This window comes from Oryza sativa, chromosome 8 (assembly GCF_034140825.1).
Source record: "Oryza sativa Japonica Group chromosome 8, ASM3414082v1".
Classification (NCBI taxonomy): Eukaryota; Viridiplantae; Streptophyta; class Magnoliopsida; order Poales; family Poaceae; genus Oryza; species Oryza sativa.
The window spans coordinates 15,428,092-15,442,901 of record NC_089042.1 but is presented as its reverse complement, the minus strand read 5'-3'; the positions used below and the strand labels follow the sequence as shown (position 1 = coordinate 15,442,901).

At 41.6% G+C, this 14,810-nt stretch overlaps 1 protein-coding gene across 5 annotated transcripts; it reads right to left on the bottom strand.

Moving 5' to 3' along the window:
• Window positions 1-4,633: 4,633 nt before the first annotated feature.
• LOC4345325 (pentatricopeptide repeat-containing protein At4g39530) lies at window positions 4,634-12,272 on the bottom strand. 5 transcript variants are annotated; one of them, XM_026019940.2, is made up of 7 exons: window positions 8,579-12,272; window positions 7,570-7,602; window positions 7,413-7,491; window positions 6,135-6,319; window positions 5,461-5,584; window positions 5,313-5,359; window positions 4,634-4,985 (listed from the first exon to the last, which is right to left on the bottom strand). In XM_026019940.2, exon 1 carries the CDS (start codon window positions 12,062-12,064, stop codon window positions 9,605-9,607), a length of 2,460 nt encoding a protein of 819 aa, XP_025875725.1. In that variant the 5' UTR covers window positions 12,065-12,272; the 3' UTR covers window positions 4,634-4,985; window positions 5,313-5,359; window positions 5,461-5,584; window positions 6,135-6,319; window positions 7,413-7,491; window positions 7,570-7,602; window positions 8,579-9,604. The 5 variants fall into 5 exon arrangements, with proteins under 5 accessions (XP_025875725.1, XP_015648262.1, XP_025875726.1 ...); XM_015792776.3 differs by lacking the exon at window positions 6,135-6,319 and having other exon boundaries at window positions 8,579-8,638; window positions 8,833-12,272; XM_026019941.2 differs by lacking the exon at window positions 6,135-6,319 and having other exon boundaries at window positions 8,579-8,638; window positions 9,313-12,272.
• Window positions 12,273-14,810: the final 2,538 nt, after the last annotated feature.

Genomic DNA, 14,810 nt, shown 5'->3' with positions numbered 1-14,810 from the left:
CTTTCAATTATTTGGACTGAAGCCAATAATTAAGTAACCCTTACCAAAATCAGACTCCTAAATAATAGCGAAACCTAGAAGCAAGTTTTGGTATGCCAAAATTAGCCTAGGATTTGGCACTGCCCAAACATTGGTAGCATATTGAACCCAAAATGCACCTGAGTTGCCCTAGTGCTTCAATAAACTTTTCTAACATTTTCCCCTAATGCAATACCATGCTATTAGCTATTTAGCTCAGAGCAACAGAATTGTGTTGTCATACCAAAGAGGGAAGCATCTCCACAAGTTACGAAAATGGTTTGAAATGAAAATAAAAATTGTCTGAATTTTTGTATCATGTCCGTTATTGCCCCCCCCCCCCCCCCCCCCCCCAAGAAACAGCTGAAACTTTGCCATCATTCCTCCGACTATTCTGATGGTTCACACTCTGCTCCGAAAGCAACATTAACCTTTTAGGAGATCACTCTGCTGTTAGAGAAAAATTACTCACAAATCGATCGCTGTCAGCTGATCAATTGAGTACTTTGTAAGTTAGTTAGAACTAAAGTTAAGAATATTTCAGGATCCGTTGATTCCAGTAGCTCCCCATGCTGCTACTTGCTGAGAGTAAAAAAGAAGACGAATTGAGATTTGAAAGTAGTATATGTAATTGCAAAGTACTCCCTCCATTTCTTTATATTTATCGCCGTTAACTACTACGGTGGCAACTTTGATAACTAATAATTTTTAAATAATAGATTATGATGAACTGAAGTTTAATACTTATGTTTATGTTTAACATGCCATACACACCTTTTTAATAATTTAGATTTTTTTAAAAAAATGAATGAAATAAATGCTTGGTAACAACTATAAAAAAAAATTCGGAGGGACTATTCTTTAACATAGTCAATATATTGGTTGGAACCCATGTCTGTCGATGCAAGAATTTCAAAAGCCTGTAAATCGTCAACTTTGTACTCAATTCCAACGCTGTTTCTTCATAAGAAAACTCATTTTTTAATGAATAATTGAGCAATGTACCATCATTGTACTTTTAGTGCAAACAAGTATACATATATTAAGTTAGGATTACTTGTTTTGGGGTCTTTATGTGGTCTCCTCAAACTTTATTTTGCAATTATCCAAAATTATATCCAGAAAAAGCGTGTCATGATGTGCAACAGCAATCAGCAACCATGATTCGTTAGCACTAATATGTTACTCAAGCAATTGATTACTTATGATTTATACCAAAACTAGAATACAGAAAAATATAGCTGCTTGTCCTTTGACTGAATCAATCTATGGTTGATTCAATCTGCGTGCCTAGTTTAATCCATTTTGCTTTCTTTCTGAATGGTTTCTCTGCCATGTGAGGAGATCATGAGAAGTAATGAACTGCATGATCAGGAGCCAAATCTCTCAAGATTATTATATACAAGAACCATGGACTTGGTTGATTCATCTCACTTATGTGTGAACTCACAAAGAACAAGGTTGCTACTGCCTGCCTGAAAACACTTGTTAATTCATCGCTGAATTTTTCTATTACCCAGGACTCAACATTACCTAATAATTATTCAGAGCAGCTTTGTTTCAGCATGTCCAGATCTTCTTCGATCTGAAAGAAACCTCCCGATAAAAGAGAGTAAATTCTGGAGGAGGGTCAAATCATTATCGAATAAAGAAACAAAAATCTCAGATCTTGCCATGTGCATCCTGCAAAGTTTATTCCATGTTGAACAACCAGCAACTTACAGCCATGATTAAGGAGACATGACATTCCTACCTTTAGTTGGTCAAAATACTACTACTATAAGTTTTGCTGTTCTTTTTTTTGCCACTGAGTACATTTACTATTTCTAATTAACTGCTACAATTACTATAATTTTTTATCTGAATTTTGTAAAGCCTGTGCAGGCCGTTCTTCAGAATTAAGACTGGGATAGTTTCATTCATTTGTTTCCATTTGGCACAAGCTTGTCAGCACTTCAGGTTTTTTCTAATTAAGTATTCTCAATTTATGTTAAACATAAATTAATATAGGAATCGCCATAAGAAAAAAATGAAGATGCATGTTCAAATCTAATCAAAGTATTTGAGGAGTTCATAGTACGAAATGAGTACAACAGACATCAAAAGTCAGTTATATGCTCATCCTTTGTACTATCAAAGATTCCCCAGCACATCATGGGTCATGGCGTGAAGAAAACATTGTTCTTGTTAGTTAACAACAAACATACTGCTTATGTAAAGTAACATCCTAATCATTACCAAGTGAATAACTACAATATAGATAAACATATATTACTAACTTCTTTCTGTGTTATGCACAATATTTTGATGAAATCATTTCGAAATGTTAGCCATTTTCTATACAACGGACTTCAATTCACATCTGCCATCAGAAGGAGAGTTTCAAATGAAAATTGTACTTATTGAGAACTGAGGTGGTGTTTGGATCCAGAGACTAAATTTTAGTCCGTATCACATCGTATGTTTGGACACTAAATAGAAGTATTAAACGGAGACTAATAATAAAACTAATTGCATAAATGATAGTTAATTCGCGAAACAAATTTTTTAAGCCTAATTAATCCATAATTGGCACATGTTTACTATAGCATCACATAGGCTAATCATGGATTAAATAGGTTCAATAGATTCATATTATGAATTAGTCCAGGGTTATAGAACGGATTTTGTCATTAGTCTACGTTTAATATTTCTAATTAGTGTCAAACATCCGATGTGACAGGGTGATCCAAACAGGACCTGATACTGTAGTCTTCAACAAACAAAAACTGTGCATTTGTTTTTTTGTGATTAAAAGCATGCGACCAACCAATTATCGATCATTTAAAAGCTGCAAATGAATTAAGATTTGTGTCAATTTAGAGGAATGCAGAAAACACACACGGCACTCACTGTTCACCAGCAATAATGTCCCTTAATTTGAGCTCATAATTAGTGAACTGTGGCCTGCAACACACCTCATTAATCCAATCAGTGGTGCCTACAATATAATTAGTAGGTACTTTGAGGTAATCTCAGGACCAGTTTTGCTTTAACTCGAAGCAAATGGAACCCAATGAAGCATCATGAAAGAATGGTCCAAGAAAACACAATTACCACATACTTTCTTAGTGCACATGGGATGCACACAATCAAAATAACAATCTTTTGGGTAGTTTAGTCTTGTAGTGGTTTCCAGATTACCTAATTCTCTTGTTCTTTTCACAAATAGAGTTACTAGTAGAAGAATCTATAGGCATGCAATTTGGTTGATAGGATGCATAGTAGGTGAATTATATAAGTATGGAGAAATAAAAAGTAATGGCTCTAGCTGATTATATATATTCTTGGAAACTTTTCACCAACCAAATAAGATAAGTTTTCAAATCATTGCAAGTTTATGTTCTTGATTGAGCACGATTATTGGACGGCTAACAACATGATTGTGACTTTGTGATTTATTTTAGCTCTGAGGTACTGATGCATGCATTGCCCTAATTACAGGTAAATCTTTTATTCAGGTAATTATGTTATCAAGATAGTTAATTAGGCGCCATAATGTTTTTTTGTATAATTTTGTGATCACTACATTTTACCTGATATGACTTGAGATATAGTTTTGAGTTTGGTCATTAGGTAGGCTAAACAATGCGTAAGTCATCAACCTCTTCTTCAGTAAAATATGTTTATCTAATATATTCTACTCCTACAATTGCGTTGATAATTGCCATATAGTACTAGCCATTATGCAACTAAAACAGGGGCAACTCCTTACGTGTCACCAAGCATATATAGTTAGTTTTTAGTGCCTTGAAAGGAATTCATCAAACCATGAGTGGCAAATCAAATTGTGCTCAGAAGAGCCTCAATAAACTTCTGCTGATCTGCACTCTAGGCAGCTAATCTTTGATCTGTATACTTCCTGCATTTCATCCACAACTTTTGTTTGGCATGTGGTAATTAAGAAAAACAAATGACCCAATTAGGTGCAATCAGCACAAGTACCGATAAAAGACCATGTTAAGATAATTTCAACATCCTCTGGTGTTGCAGATCACAGGACAAGATCAAAGATCCATTCTTTTCTTTTCCCGGTGAAGATCAAGATCTGCTGAAAAAGCTGAATTAAACAAAAGGCAATCAAGCAGCACACGAAGTAATAATTTGGCACTACTAAGCTGAATAAAGAAAGGTAATCAGCACACGAAGTAATAATTTGGCACTATTCATTTGTTCATTTTCACACGCTCTGAGCACATTATCCTCAACCCTGCTGCCTTTTTCTTTTCTCTCTTTCCTCTTTTTCATGTCCAGATCTGCATTCTGATTTGATGACATACGAAATGTGAATCTTCTGATCTATGGGATGGAGTGGTGAACAGAATTTGAGGAAAATATGGACGGGCACACGGCACTACGTCAAACTGGTTGGCAACTTGTGATCATCTGAACAATTGCAACAGGAGTGTACAATATGATTGCAAAATCACGGTCTCTGCTGCCAGTATATCCATATTTTGCAATGATCTAAATATAGATGACAAGATGGACCCGAATATGCCATATCCAGGTGTGATATAAATGGAAGATGTACACATTTGCTGTTACTGTAGTAAATCAGATCGAGATCAAGAAAGACCATAAAGAAACCAAATTAAAACTGGATCATTCAGCTTTGCAGGAGTCAGCGTGACCTTGTATTCCTTGTTTGTTTAGATCAAACATTATTTCGTTAAATTTGAATTGTTACAATACTCTCTGGAGAAAGTTTACTTGTAAACTAACTAATTGATTCAGCATTTGTAGAAAAATATGACCGTATTGTTGGAGCCAAACTGCGGAAAAGTAGTACAGTTCTCAGGAGACTAATAAATCTAACTTCAGAAGAAGAGGAACCTCAACATATCTCAATGATCACATTTGATCCATGCCAGCTCAAAAACTATGCAGCACGAGCCGTAGCTTCAGACCCAGTGTACTCATCAGGCCTGATGAACACAAAACTTTGGTTAGTAGTTGATTATATGGGGAGAAAAAAAAAGCAATGAAGAATTAGGGATAGGTCAAATTAAACTGAAGTCGGATGAGAAAATTAGCAAGAACCATAAAGTTACATTGCAAACAATTGATGTCTAAAAGAAGAGATTGCTTTTTTTATGGGCCATCAGTTTGTTTGGTGCATCTGCTGTTAAAGGACAAGAAGGTTTATAGTGCATATGCACTACTGCAAAAGATTAATCAGATAAAATTACCATCCACCCCACCAAAACCCCAAAAAAGCTCAATCCATTGTTGTTGTGACAAATATATTGTACCTTTGAACTCCTTCACCAACTTCCTTTGACAAATCATTCAGGACGCTCTGAAAATATTGACATCAAGAAGCAAAACCATTATGTACCATGAATTCACAATTCAAACTAGTACATAATTATAAAAAAGGAAAAGGTTTTATCAGTTCACCTTGATGTTTGTGCTATCGTTGTCAACATTTTTGCTCCAAATGCACAACTTCTTCAAAATACTTTCTTAGTCGGCCTTCCACCATTTTCTCCATGGCCATTTGGGATTTCCTGGAGCTTTCAGCCTAAAAAGTTTCATAGTAGCATGTCATTAAATCTCACATAACTTGCATGCAGTTCAGTCATATTCTGGATGGATGCAGTCCATGTGTCCCCAGAAGATGACAAAAGATATTGCTATTTAATTCATGGAAAAATAAACATAACTGGTATCATAAACTTCTAATGTGATTCACATTGTGTTCCATTGCATAGCTCATCTCTGAATTTTAACAGCCCAGCTGTCTTGCTTACATAAACATAAAACGATGTGACAGGAATACTAATTCCATTGTGAGTCAACAGTTTCCTTTCCTTTTCTTTTAATTATAATGAGTTAGGACTTGTCGCAAGATATGCATTTTTCTCTCAACTATAGGTCATTATTGCCCATGTCTGTTGTTCTGTTAAGATAACATCATAACACTTCGTACGGTATGACCTTATGATACCTGATATCTCACTTAATATGTAAAGCACACGTCCATTTCTGCAATTGTAAGCTAATTATATAGAATTACGGCGATGCTAAATTTTTCCGGTGCAAAGAAAGTAGCATTTGTCAGAATAAGGTACTTGAGTCCGGAGTATGCCCCTCTCATTTTCAACAGCTGAAGCGGAGACCAGTTCTTTTGATAAAAACAATGGTTTTGTTGCAACGATATGCATTGCAATAGATTTCCCAACTCTCTTAAGAGCATCAAGGGGAGCATTGCTGTCTTCTGCCTCTAGTGTGATCAAGCCAGCAAGACGACCCAACCCTTATTTCAGAAAAAAAAAAACTCATTCATTCAGTGAATGAGAAATTGCACCATTTACCATATATCAAATAGAACTTCATAATTCTGACGAACATAAAATATGGATTGCTGGTAGGAATCAAATTAATAACGCGAGCAAGCTTAGCCAGCTCAGTGTAAGAGGCAAGTATCACTAAAATCATATTACTACCAATGGTTTTACAAAAGTAAACTATGAGCTTGCATCCTACTAAATAAATTTTTTAAAAAGCTAAAATTCATCACTGGACAATCTAAGAGAATAGATTAACTACAATTTAGATTAAGGAACATAATGTCCAGAAAGTCCAACAAATTTGGATTTCTGAAAAATGAACCCAAAAGCACCACAACTCATTCACTATTGCCAAATACTAGTAAGGTGCCCATTGCAACAGCTTGGTGGAGGGCCTCGTCTGCACAAGTAATAGGATCACTTCTAGCTATGTTAATTAGGAGCAAGGCCAACTCTGCCCCCAACTGATTTGTCGTCAGTGAGCCCCCCTGATCCGAGTGTTAAACCAAATAATTCATCCAACTATTGTAATCATAAATTATGCATGCAAAATAATTGTACATGCCAATCAAGGACCAGCCAGCAAAGTACCGATTGGATGGAAAAGCAGAGTTTCCTTTGTCCTCCCCTCCCACCCATTCTGTGCAGTGAGACCCATCCTTCCCGGTAGAAAATCTAGTATAAAAAATCAAAATAGCAGACCCAGCCCCAATGCAACACTGAGGTGTTAACCATGCAACCGCCATCGCCATCTTGGCTGTCGTGTCTAGGGATGTAATGCTGAGGATCGAATACTAACACACACACACACACACAGAGAGGATTGCCCATTTGGTCTTTTTCTGAACCAGTTTTCTAATGGAAGAGTTGGGTCTCGCGCTGTGCACGATCGGTGGGAGACAATAGTCCACTTTTTAGAGTAGTAGAGATGCAATGTAATTAAATAAATGTAGATCTAATGCTGTTATAAATCCAAAATCATTATCTCTATTCCACTGATCTTATTCATAGGAAATGAAGAAAATGTAGTAATAATTAGATCAGCAAGCAGTAACTTACTACCAAAACAGAAGACACCACCCAGGCACCAGAGGTAGAAGTACCAATTCCCATCTCCCCTTGAGCACAGCACTTGTGCCTTCAAATCCAACATAAGAATTTGATTAAATGACAGGACCAAAATCTCATATAGAGATGAAATAGTCAGGGAATTTACCATATTTATGTTGAAACAAGCCACAATGTCCTCCTACAAATTTGAAGTTACATAAAAAAAATTGAGATGCAAATCAATACAAAAAGAACATTGAATAGTTGACAGGAAATACACTCAAATTGACAAGAAAGATTGGTTCTATCGACAGGCAAAATATCACACAAGCTACTACTTCAGTAAATAAAGTTGATTGATACTTGAGCGTTGTTGATGCTTTTACACAAAAAAAAAGAGTATTGTAGATACAAATATACAATAACTAATTGCTCTGATCCTTCAGAATCAGTGCTGCTTATAGTTAAAAAAAATGGTCCATTAAGATATCAATTAAGCATGGTCATCAACTAAGGCTGAGTTCGTTTTGAGGGTTCCCAACCCCACTCCCTCGTTTTCCGCGCGCACGCTTTTCAAAGTGCTAAACGATTCGTTTTTTGCAAAAACTTTCTATACACAAGTTGTTTAAAAAAAATCATATTGATCCATTTTTGAAAAAAAAATAGCTACTCCCTCCATCCCAAAATATAAGGCACAACCACTTTTCTCTCATGTCTTATAATATAAGGTGTGCATGCATGCATACATTAACTAGCACATCTTGGTCCAATAGAATTTATTTGTTTTAAATCCTATACCATCAAACCCCCAATCACATTGCTTGCATGTATCAAGGTGATCCAACCAAGAAGATGATTAAAACTTTTCTTGGTCTTTGTGTTATGAATGGTTGAGCCTTATATTTTAGGATGGAGGGAGTAATACTTAATTAATCACGCACTAATGGACTGCTCCATTTTCCGTGCCAGAGGGGAGCGTTCCCAACCAGGAGGAATGAACACAGCCTAAGCATGGTTATTTAAATTCAGAATACTGTTACTATCTTATTGGAACAAACTTTCTCAACTAAGTATTACACTACTATTGATGATAAGTTCAGAAAGCTAAAATTCAGGACAGTTAAATCAGTCTTCCTTGTTAGAATCAAATGAAACGCAGGTGTGAGAAATATGACCTTACACCGTGTACTCCAGTTAAACATATGTTCTGGCAATCTGGCATTCCATCTTAGTAGCTGCAATTCAACATGCCACTATTGACATATCAATATATTGATTCCTTGGAGATAGAGCTCAAAGCAGTTAAGACTTAAATTGTTAGTGCGTTGGCTATAACCTAAGATAAACCATATGTAACTACGATTAATAAGACTTTTTCCGCAAATCACCGATAAAAGAATCAGCATCCACCAAATTATTCTACATGTACCTGTTGAAAAGATGCCCATATTCTTGTTCTCTTACTGATGAACAAAAGTGAAGTGATGAGTGGATATAAGTGGAAATTTACAAAACATCAGGTATATTCAAACATTCCTCTCAACTGGTTTCCCTTGAATAGAAATACATTTAGGCCCATGGGCAGTGGTCACACAAAATAAAACAATGCCAGGGTAAAGTTCTGCTGGATGTCATATCCTGTGGAGCACAGACAAGTTAAAGGGCAGACAATGATGAAAGTGGACCTGAAGAACCATCGTTGATATCCGTTGGGCACCCAACAGGTGTATCTCATTGTCAGGACACAAGTTGAAAACTTCAGGTATAAATGATAATTATGTGAGAAAATTTTAACTAAAAAGAAATGGACTGATAACAGAATGAAGATAAACTGATAAAGATGTCGTTGCAAGAACTCTACTAATAAATGAAATGGCGTTACAGCAAAACAATTACAGGCATACCACACCTTGCAGATCCTTCTAATTTTTGGTCCGTGCTATCCCCACCACTGGAAACCTCTTCAGGTTTAATGGTTATCTGCCAGTTAGTCTGTCAAACATTCTCAAAGAACAAGTCTGTAGCAAGCGTGATATTATGTGCAAAACCACTGGTCAAAAGGCATAAACAGCACTTAAGCTGTTAGTCTTAGATCGGTCTAAAAATATTTGCCATTTAGGTTCTCACTCAAAGTTGCAGTCAGTAAAAGACACTCTGGCAAATGAAATCTGTGTAGAAGCCTTAACAAGTAGATTACTAGATTAACCAGTCTCACACAACAGAGTATGGTCAGAAGTATCAGGAACATAACCCAAATTTTTAATTAGACTCGTCAGCTCATCCAGTACTGAATATATCAGTTCTGCCTCTGGGTGTTCTCTCCCTCTCACAATGAACGTGTGAACTTCCTTTGTCACTTCAATCCAGCTACATCCTGTTTCCTTCACTGTGCCAGAACTATCCATCTGCTGTCTTAAGTTGTGCACATCAGCCCAGAGTCCTTTAGAGGCATAAATATTTGACAGTAAAACATAAGGGCCACTGTCTGTTGGATCTGCCAAGAGTGCCATTTCAGCGGCATACCTCCCAATTTCAGCGTTGCCAAAAAGATGGCAAGCGCTCAGCAAACTTCTCCAAACAGCTGCAGCTGGTTTGATTGGCATCCTTTCAATAAACTCCTTGGCAGCATGCAGTTTCCCAGAACGACCAAAAAGATTGACTACAGAAGCGTAATGCTCAATGCCTGGTTCAATATCATAATTTGATTTCATAGAGTTAAAATGGTTTAATCCTTCACCCACAAAACCTGCATGCGCACATGCTGATAACACACCGACAAAGGTCACATAGTTAGGTTCTACCTCAGCTTCTCCCATCAGCCGGAAAACCTGAAGAGCTTCTTCAGCATGACCGTGCTGTGCATAAGTCGTAATCATTGAGTTCCAACAAATGACATCCTCCCCACATGTTGATTCAAACAGCATCCTCCCTTCCTTAATGAAGCCACACTTAGCATACATGTCAATAAGAGCATTTGAAACATGCGGATCATTGTCAACACCTGCTTTGATGATCCAAGCATGAAACTGCTGGCCGTGGAACATGCTTGCTAGTGTACTTGCCACAGTTACTAGTGCGACAAACGTGAACTCATTAGGTGCCATACCCGATAAAAGAAGCTGGTTGAAGAGTTTTATGGCCTCTTCCCCTTGCTCATTCTGTGCATGGCCAAAAATCATTGAATTCCAGATGACCATGTCCTTGTAGTGCAACATATTGAATACAGTCTTGGCATCATTCACAAGGGAACACTTTGAGTACACATCAATTAGAGCACTCGCAGCATAAAGGTCCAATGAAGTTCCTGATTTTATAATAAGGCCATGAATCTGCTTGCTCAATTCAATGGCTAACTGAGATGATGACACCCCAAGGAGTGAAACAAAGGTCAATAGACTTGGTCTTAGTGAGAAAAATCTCATTCTTTGGAATATGTTCACTGCTTCTGCAAGATCACGATTTTTTGAGTATCCTTCAATCATAGCATTGTATGAAATTGCATCATCTTCAGCCAAGGCATCAAATACTGCTCTTGCTTCAGTTAGATGCTCACATTTAGCATACATGTCGATGAGAGCATTCTTGACATACTCATCAGCCTCCAGATCAGCCTTTATGACATGCGCATGTATCTGCCTTCCTTGCCATATTGCTGCCAAAGAGCCACATGAGTTCAAGATACTTGTACAAGCAAAACCATCTGGCTGCCAGCCAGCCTGAGTCATATTCCAGAACATGGTTATCGCTTCAGCATTGAATGAGTTCTGCATATAACCAGAAATCATGGTTGTCCAAGACACAAGATTACGGTACTCCATGCAATCAAACAGTTTCCGAGCTGCTGACAGTCTGGAGCACTTGCAATATAGATCAATCAACACATTGATCACTGATGTATCTGTCTCTGTGGCACTACGATACGCGTAACCATGTATTTGCCTACCACCCTCTAGAAAGCCAAGTGCAGAGCAAGCACTGACAGCACTTGCTAGTACAAACCTATCAGGACGGACACCCTCAATCCCCATCCTGTCAAACAACTCTAGGGCTACTCCCCCACACCCAATCTGAGCGTATCCTGTGATAACTGTGTTCCAAGTAACTGGGGTTCTTACAGGGAGTGCATGAAACACCAACATTGCCTCATCCATGCAGCCAAGCTTTGCATATAAGTTGATAAGCGCAGTCCCAACATAAACATTAGCATCCAGGTCCAACTTGACGGCAATCCCATGCACTTGCTCGCCAAGCGAAACAGCCTTAGATTGTGTACACGCACGTAGGACACTGGCAAGCAAGAACTCATTGGGCACCTCACAAGAGGCCTTCTGGAAGGCCACGAAGAGGGAAATTGCACAATCGTCGCGGCCGTGCTGTGTGTACATGGAGATGACCGAGCCCCAGGAGACAAGGTTCCGGTGGGGCATTCGATCGAACAGGTGGCGGGCGTCACGGAGGCGGCCAAGATTGGAGTAGCCACGCAGGAGCAGGTTGGTGAGGAAGAGGTCGTCGAGTCTTCCTGCGACGGTGGCACGGGCATGGATGGCCGGGTTCAAACGCCGGAGGCGGTCGCCGCCGGTGGGGAGGCATGAGAGTAGGACACGAGCTAAGCTGCGGATGTGGGTGGAAGGCGCGCGGCTTAGAGGATTCAAGAGTGGCATGCTCCACCATCTCCTGTTACACTGGAGAGGATTGTGTGCCTAGGTACCGGAGCTCACCGGCGGAGGAAGCAGCAGGTCGCCGGGGACCCTGCTCGCGCGGGGACGGGATGGAGGTCGCCGGCGGCGCAGGCGCAGGCGGCGGGCGAAGTGGCGAGGCGAGGAGGCCAGGGAAAGGTGGGTCGCACTCCCCAACTGGGCCAGAAAGGACGATCGAGCCCATGTGCGTTCAGCCCGCAAAGCGTTGAAGTTCGACCCAAAATTAACCCACGTACTACTGTTTCCACTTATTCGGCCCACAAACGCGAATGCAGAACATTTATGCCTGGGAAAAAGTACACCAGAGGTCCCTCATCTTGTCACCGAGTTACAAAATCATCCTTGAACTGCAAAACCGGATACAACGCATCCCCTAACTTATAAAAACAGTGCAAATTAGGTCCCTCAGCAGTATTGTTCCTAGTTTTGGCTGACGTGGCGTCTATGTGGCTTCTTTGACTAGGTGTTTTTGTTACATGTGGCAATGACGTGGGGCTTACGTGGCAGTCCGATTAAAAAATAAATTAAAAACAGTGGGGCCCACATGTCATACTCGTTTTCTTCTCCCTCTTCTCCCCCTTCCTCTCTTCACATTTCTTCTCTCTCCTGCTACACGGCGTTGGGCGGAGCAGGCCAGCTCCTCGGCCTGCCCGTCCCCCTCGTCAGCCCCGCCTCCTCCCTCTCCGTCTCTCGCCGCCGGCCTCCCCGCCGCCCTCGACAGTCGCACGTGGCCGAGCAGCACGGCCGGGACCCACGTCTCCTCCCCAATCTCTCGGTCTTCTTCTTTTCTTACCCAATCCAGCGACATGGCGGTGTGATCCATTCGGCGCCCGTGGCCGCCGCCGCCGAAGGTACTCACCAAGCACCACCGCCCCAGTGATGTTGCAGCGTAGCCTCCTCGTTGTCAATCGGCGCGGCCTCCTCGCCGATGTCCATCTCCAGCGTCTGCTCCGGCATTGCCCGTGTTAGCGTTCTTTAATCATGTGCAGCCGAAGATTATATTTTCGTTTTTGCATGTTGCATGAGCGCGTTTGCATGTTGCAGCGTGAGCGTCGTGTGTTTTGGCCAGGAGCACGTCTCATGGAGTATTGGCACACATGACGGAGGCCACTATGGCACTCCCAGTTTTTCAGTTGATTTTAGTTTGCATGTAATTTGCTTTATAGAAGTGAAGTAAACCCCAAAAAAACGCTGCAACGTTCTACGCGGCACCAAAAATTCCTGCATCAAACAGCTGGTGTTTTCACTGTTCATCATCTTCCACCTCCGATCAAGTGTGAGTTTGAGTGATTTGAAGGGTTGCCACTGGCAGCCCGCACAGCTTGAGTGGCCCACCTGCCGTTCCTCCATAACCGGCGAGGCAACCCGCATGAGTTGAGTGAGACCACGGTGAGGGAGCGGATGGAGAGGAGGTTCTTGGGAAGGAACCCGTTGCGGTGCAGGCAGACGGCAAGCTCGGAAAGGCCGCGGTCGGCGGTGGCGTCGAGGAGTCGGGAGAAGGCGGAGGAGGACACCCGCGGTGCTGGAATGCGAAGGCGAGGCGGCGGATGAAGGACGGCCTCGCCGGGAGCGACGGGAGCAGGTCGGGGAAGGTCGCCAGAGTCAATGCGGCCGAACTGGGACGGGTCACGAGAGGACGCGGAAGTGGCGGGAGAGGGCAGAGAGCGTGACGGCCTAGCGGGATGGAGAGGGATGCGCTCTCGTGGGACATCACCGCTGAGCACATGCAGGAAGAGGTGGTCCACCGTGCCGCCGTCGCCGCCGCAGGGGTCGACGGCAGCGGCAAAGATCAACGGCTCCTGCAACGGCGTTTCTCTTGGAATCATCGGCTGCTCCACCACCATCTCTCTCGCCTCGCGTCCCGCTTCGCTGCGCCGCTCCCCACCCTCGTTGTTGTGTCGACGGCTGCTCCCTCTCCGCCTCATGGACATGGACAGCTTCCCCGACTCGCCGGCCTCGTCCACTAACCCCCAACTCCCAAGCCGCGCGAGAAGAAAAAGCGCCCCTCTGCCTAGGAGCCAGAGGAGGAGCGGCGTGAAGACCGGCGGCGTGAGCGGGTGCCCCACTGCCCCCGCCAGCCGTTCCGCAAGTCCCGCGCTCCCTCCTGGACGCCGCATGCAACTGACATGTGGGCCCCAGTTTTTTTAATTTATTTTTGGATCAGATTGCCACATAAGCGCCACGTCATTGCCACATGGAACTAAGACCTAGTGAAAGGAGCAACGTAGGCGCCACGTCAGCCAAAACCGGAGACAATACCGCCGAGGGACCTAGTTTGCACTGGTTTTGTGAGTTGGGGGATGCGTTGTATCCGGTTTTGTGGTTCAGGGACGATTTTGTAATTCGGTGACAAAATGAGGGACCTCTGATGTACTTTTTCCTTATGCCTGCATTTTGGGTTGTTTGGTGAAGTGGAGCGGAACAAGTGTGTTTCGTCACCCTCGACTCTAGCCCGATATCGATTCACATCTTTCAGGGCCCCGTTGAATCACAGAAATGAAAAAATGGAGGAATAGGAAAAACATAGGATTCTGACAGGAATGCAAGTGTAAAACAGAGGATTGCAAAACACAGGAAAAACATAGGAATGACTATTTGATTGGGCCGCAAGAAAAACACAGGAATTTGAGGAGAGATAAAGACTCAAAGGATTCTTTCCATGAGATTCTACCTCATGTTAAATTTCCTCCAAAACTTGCATGGGAAAAGA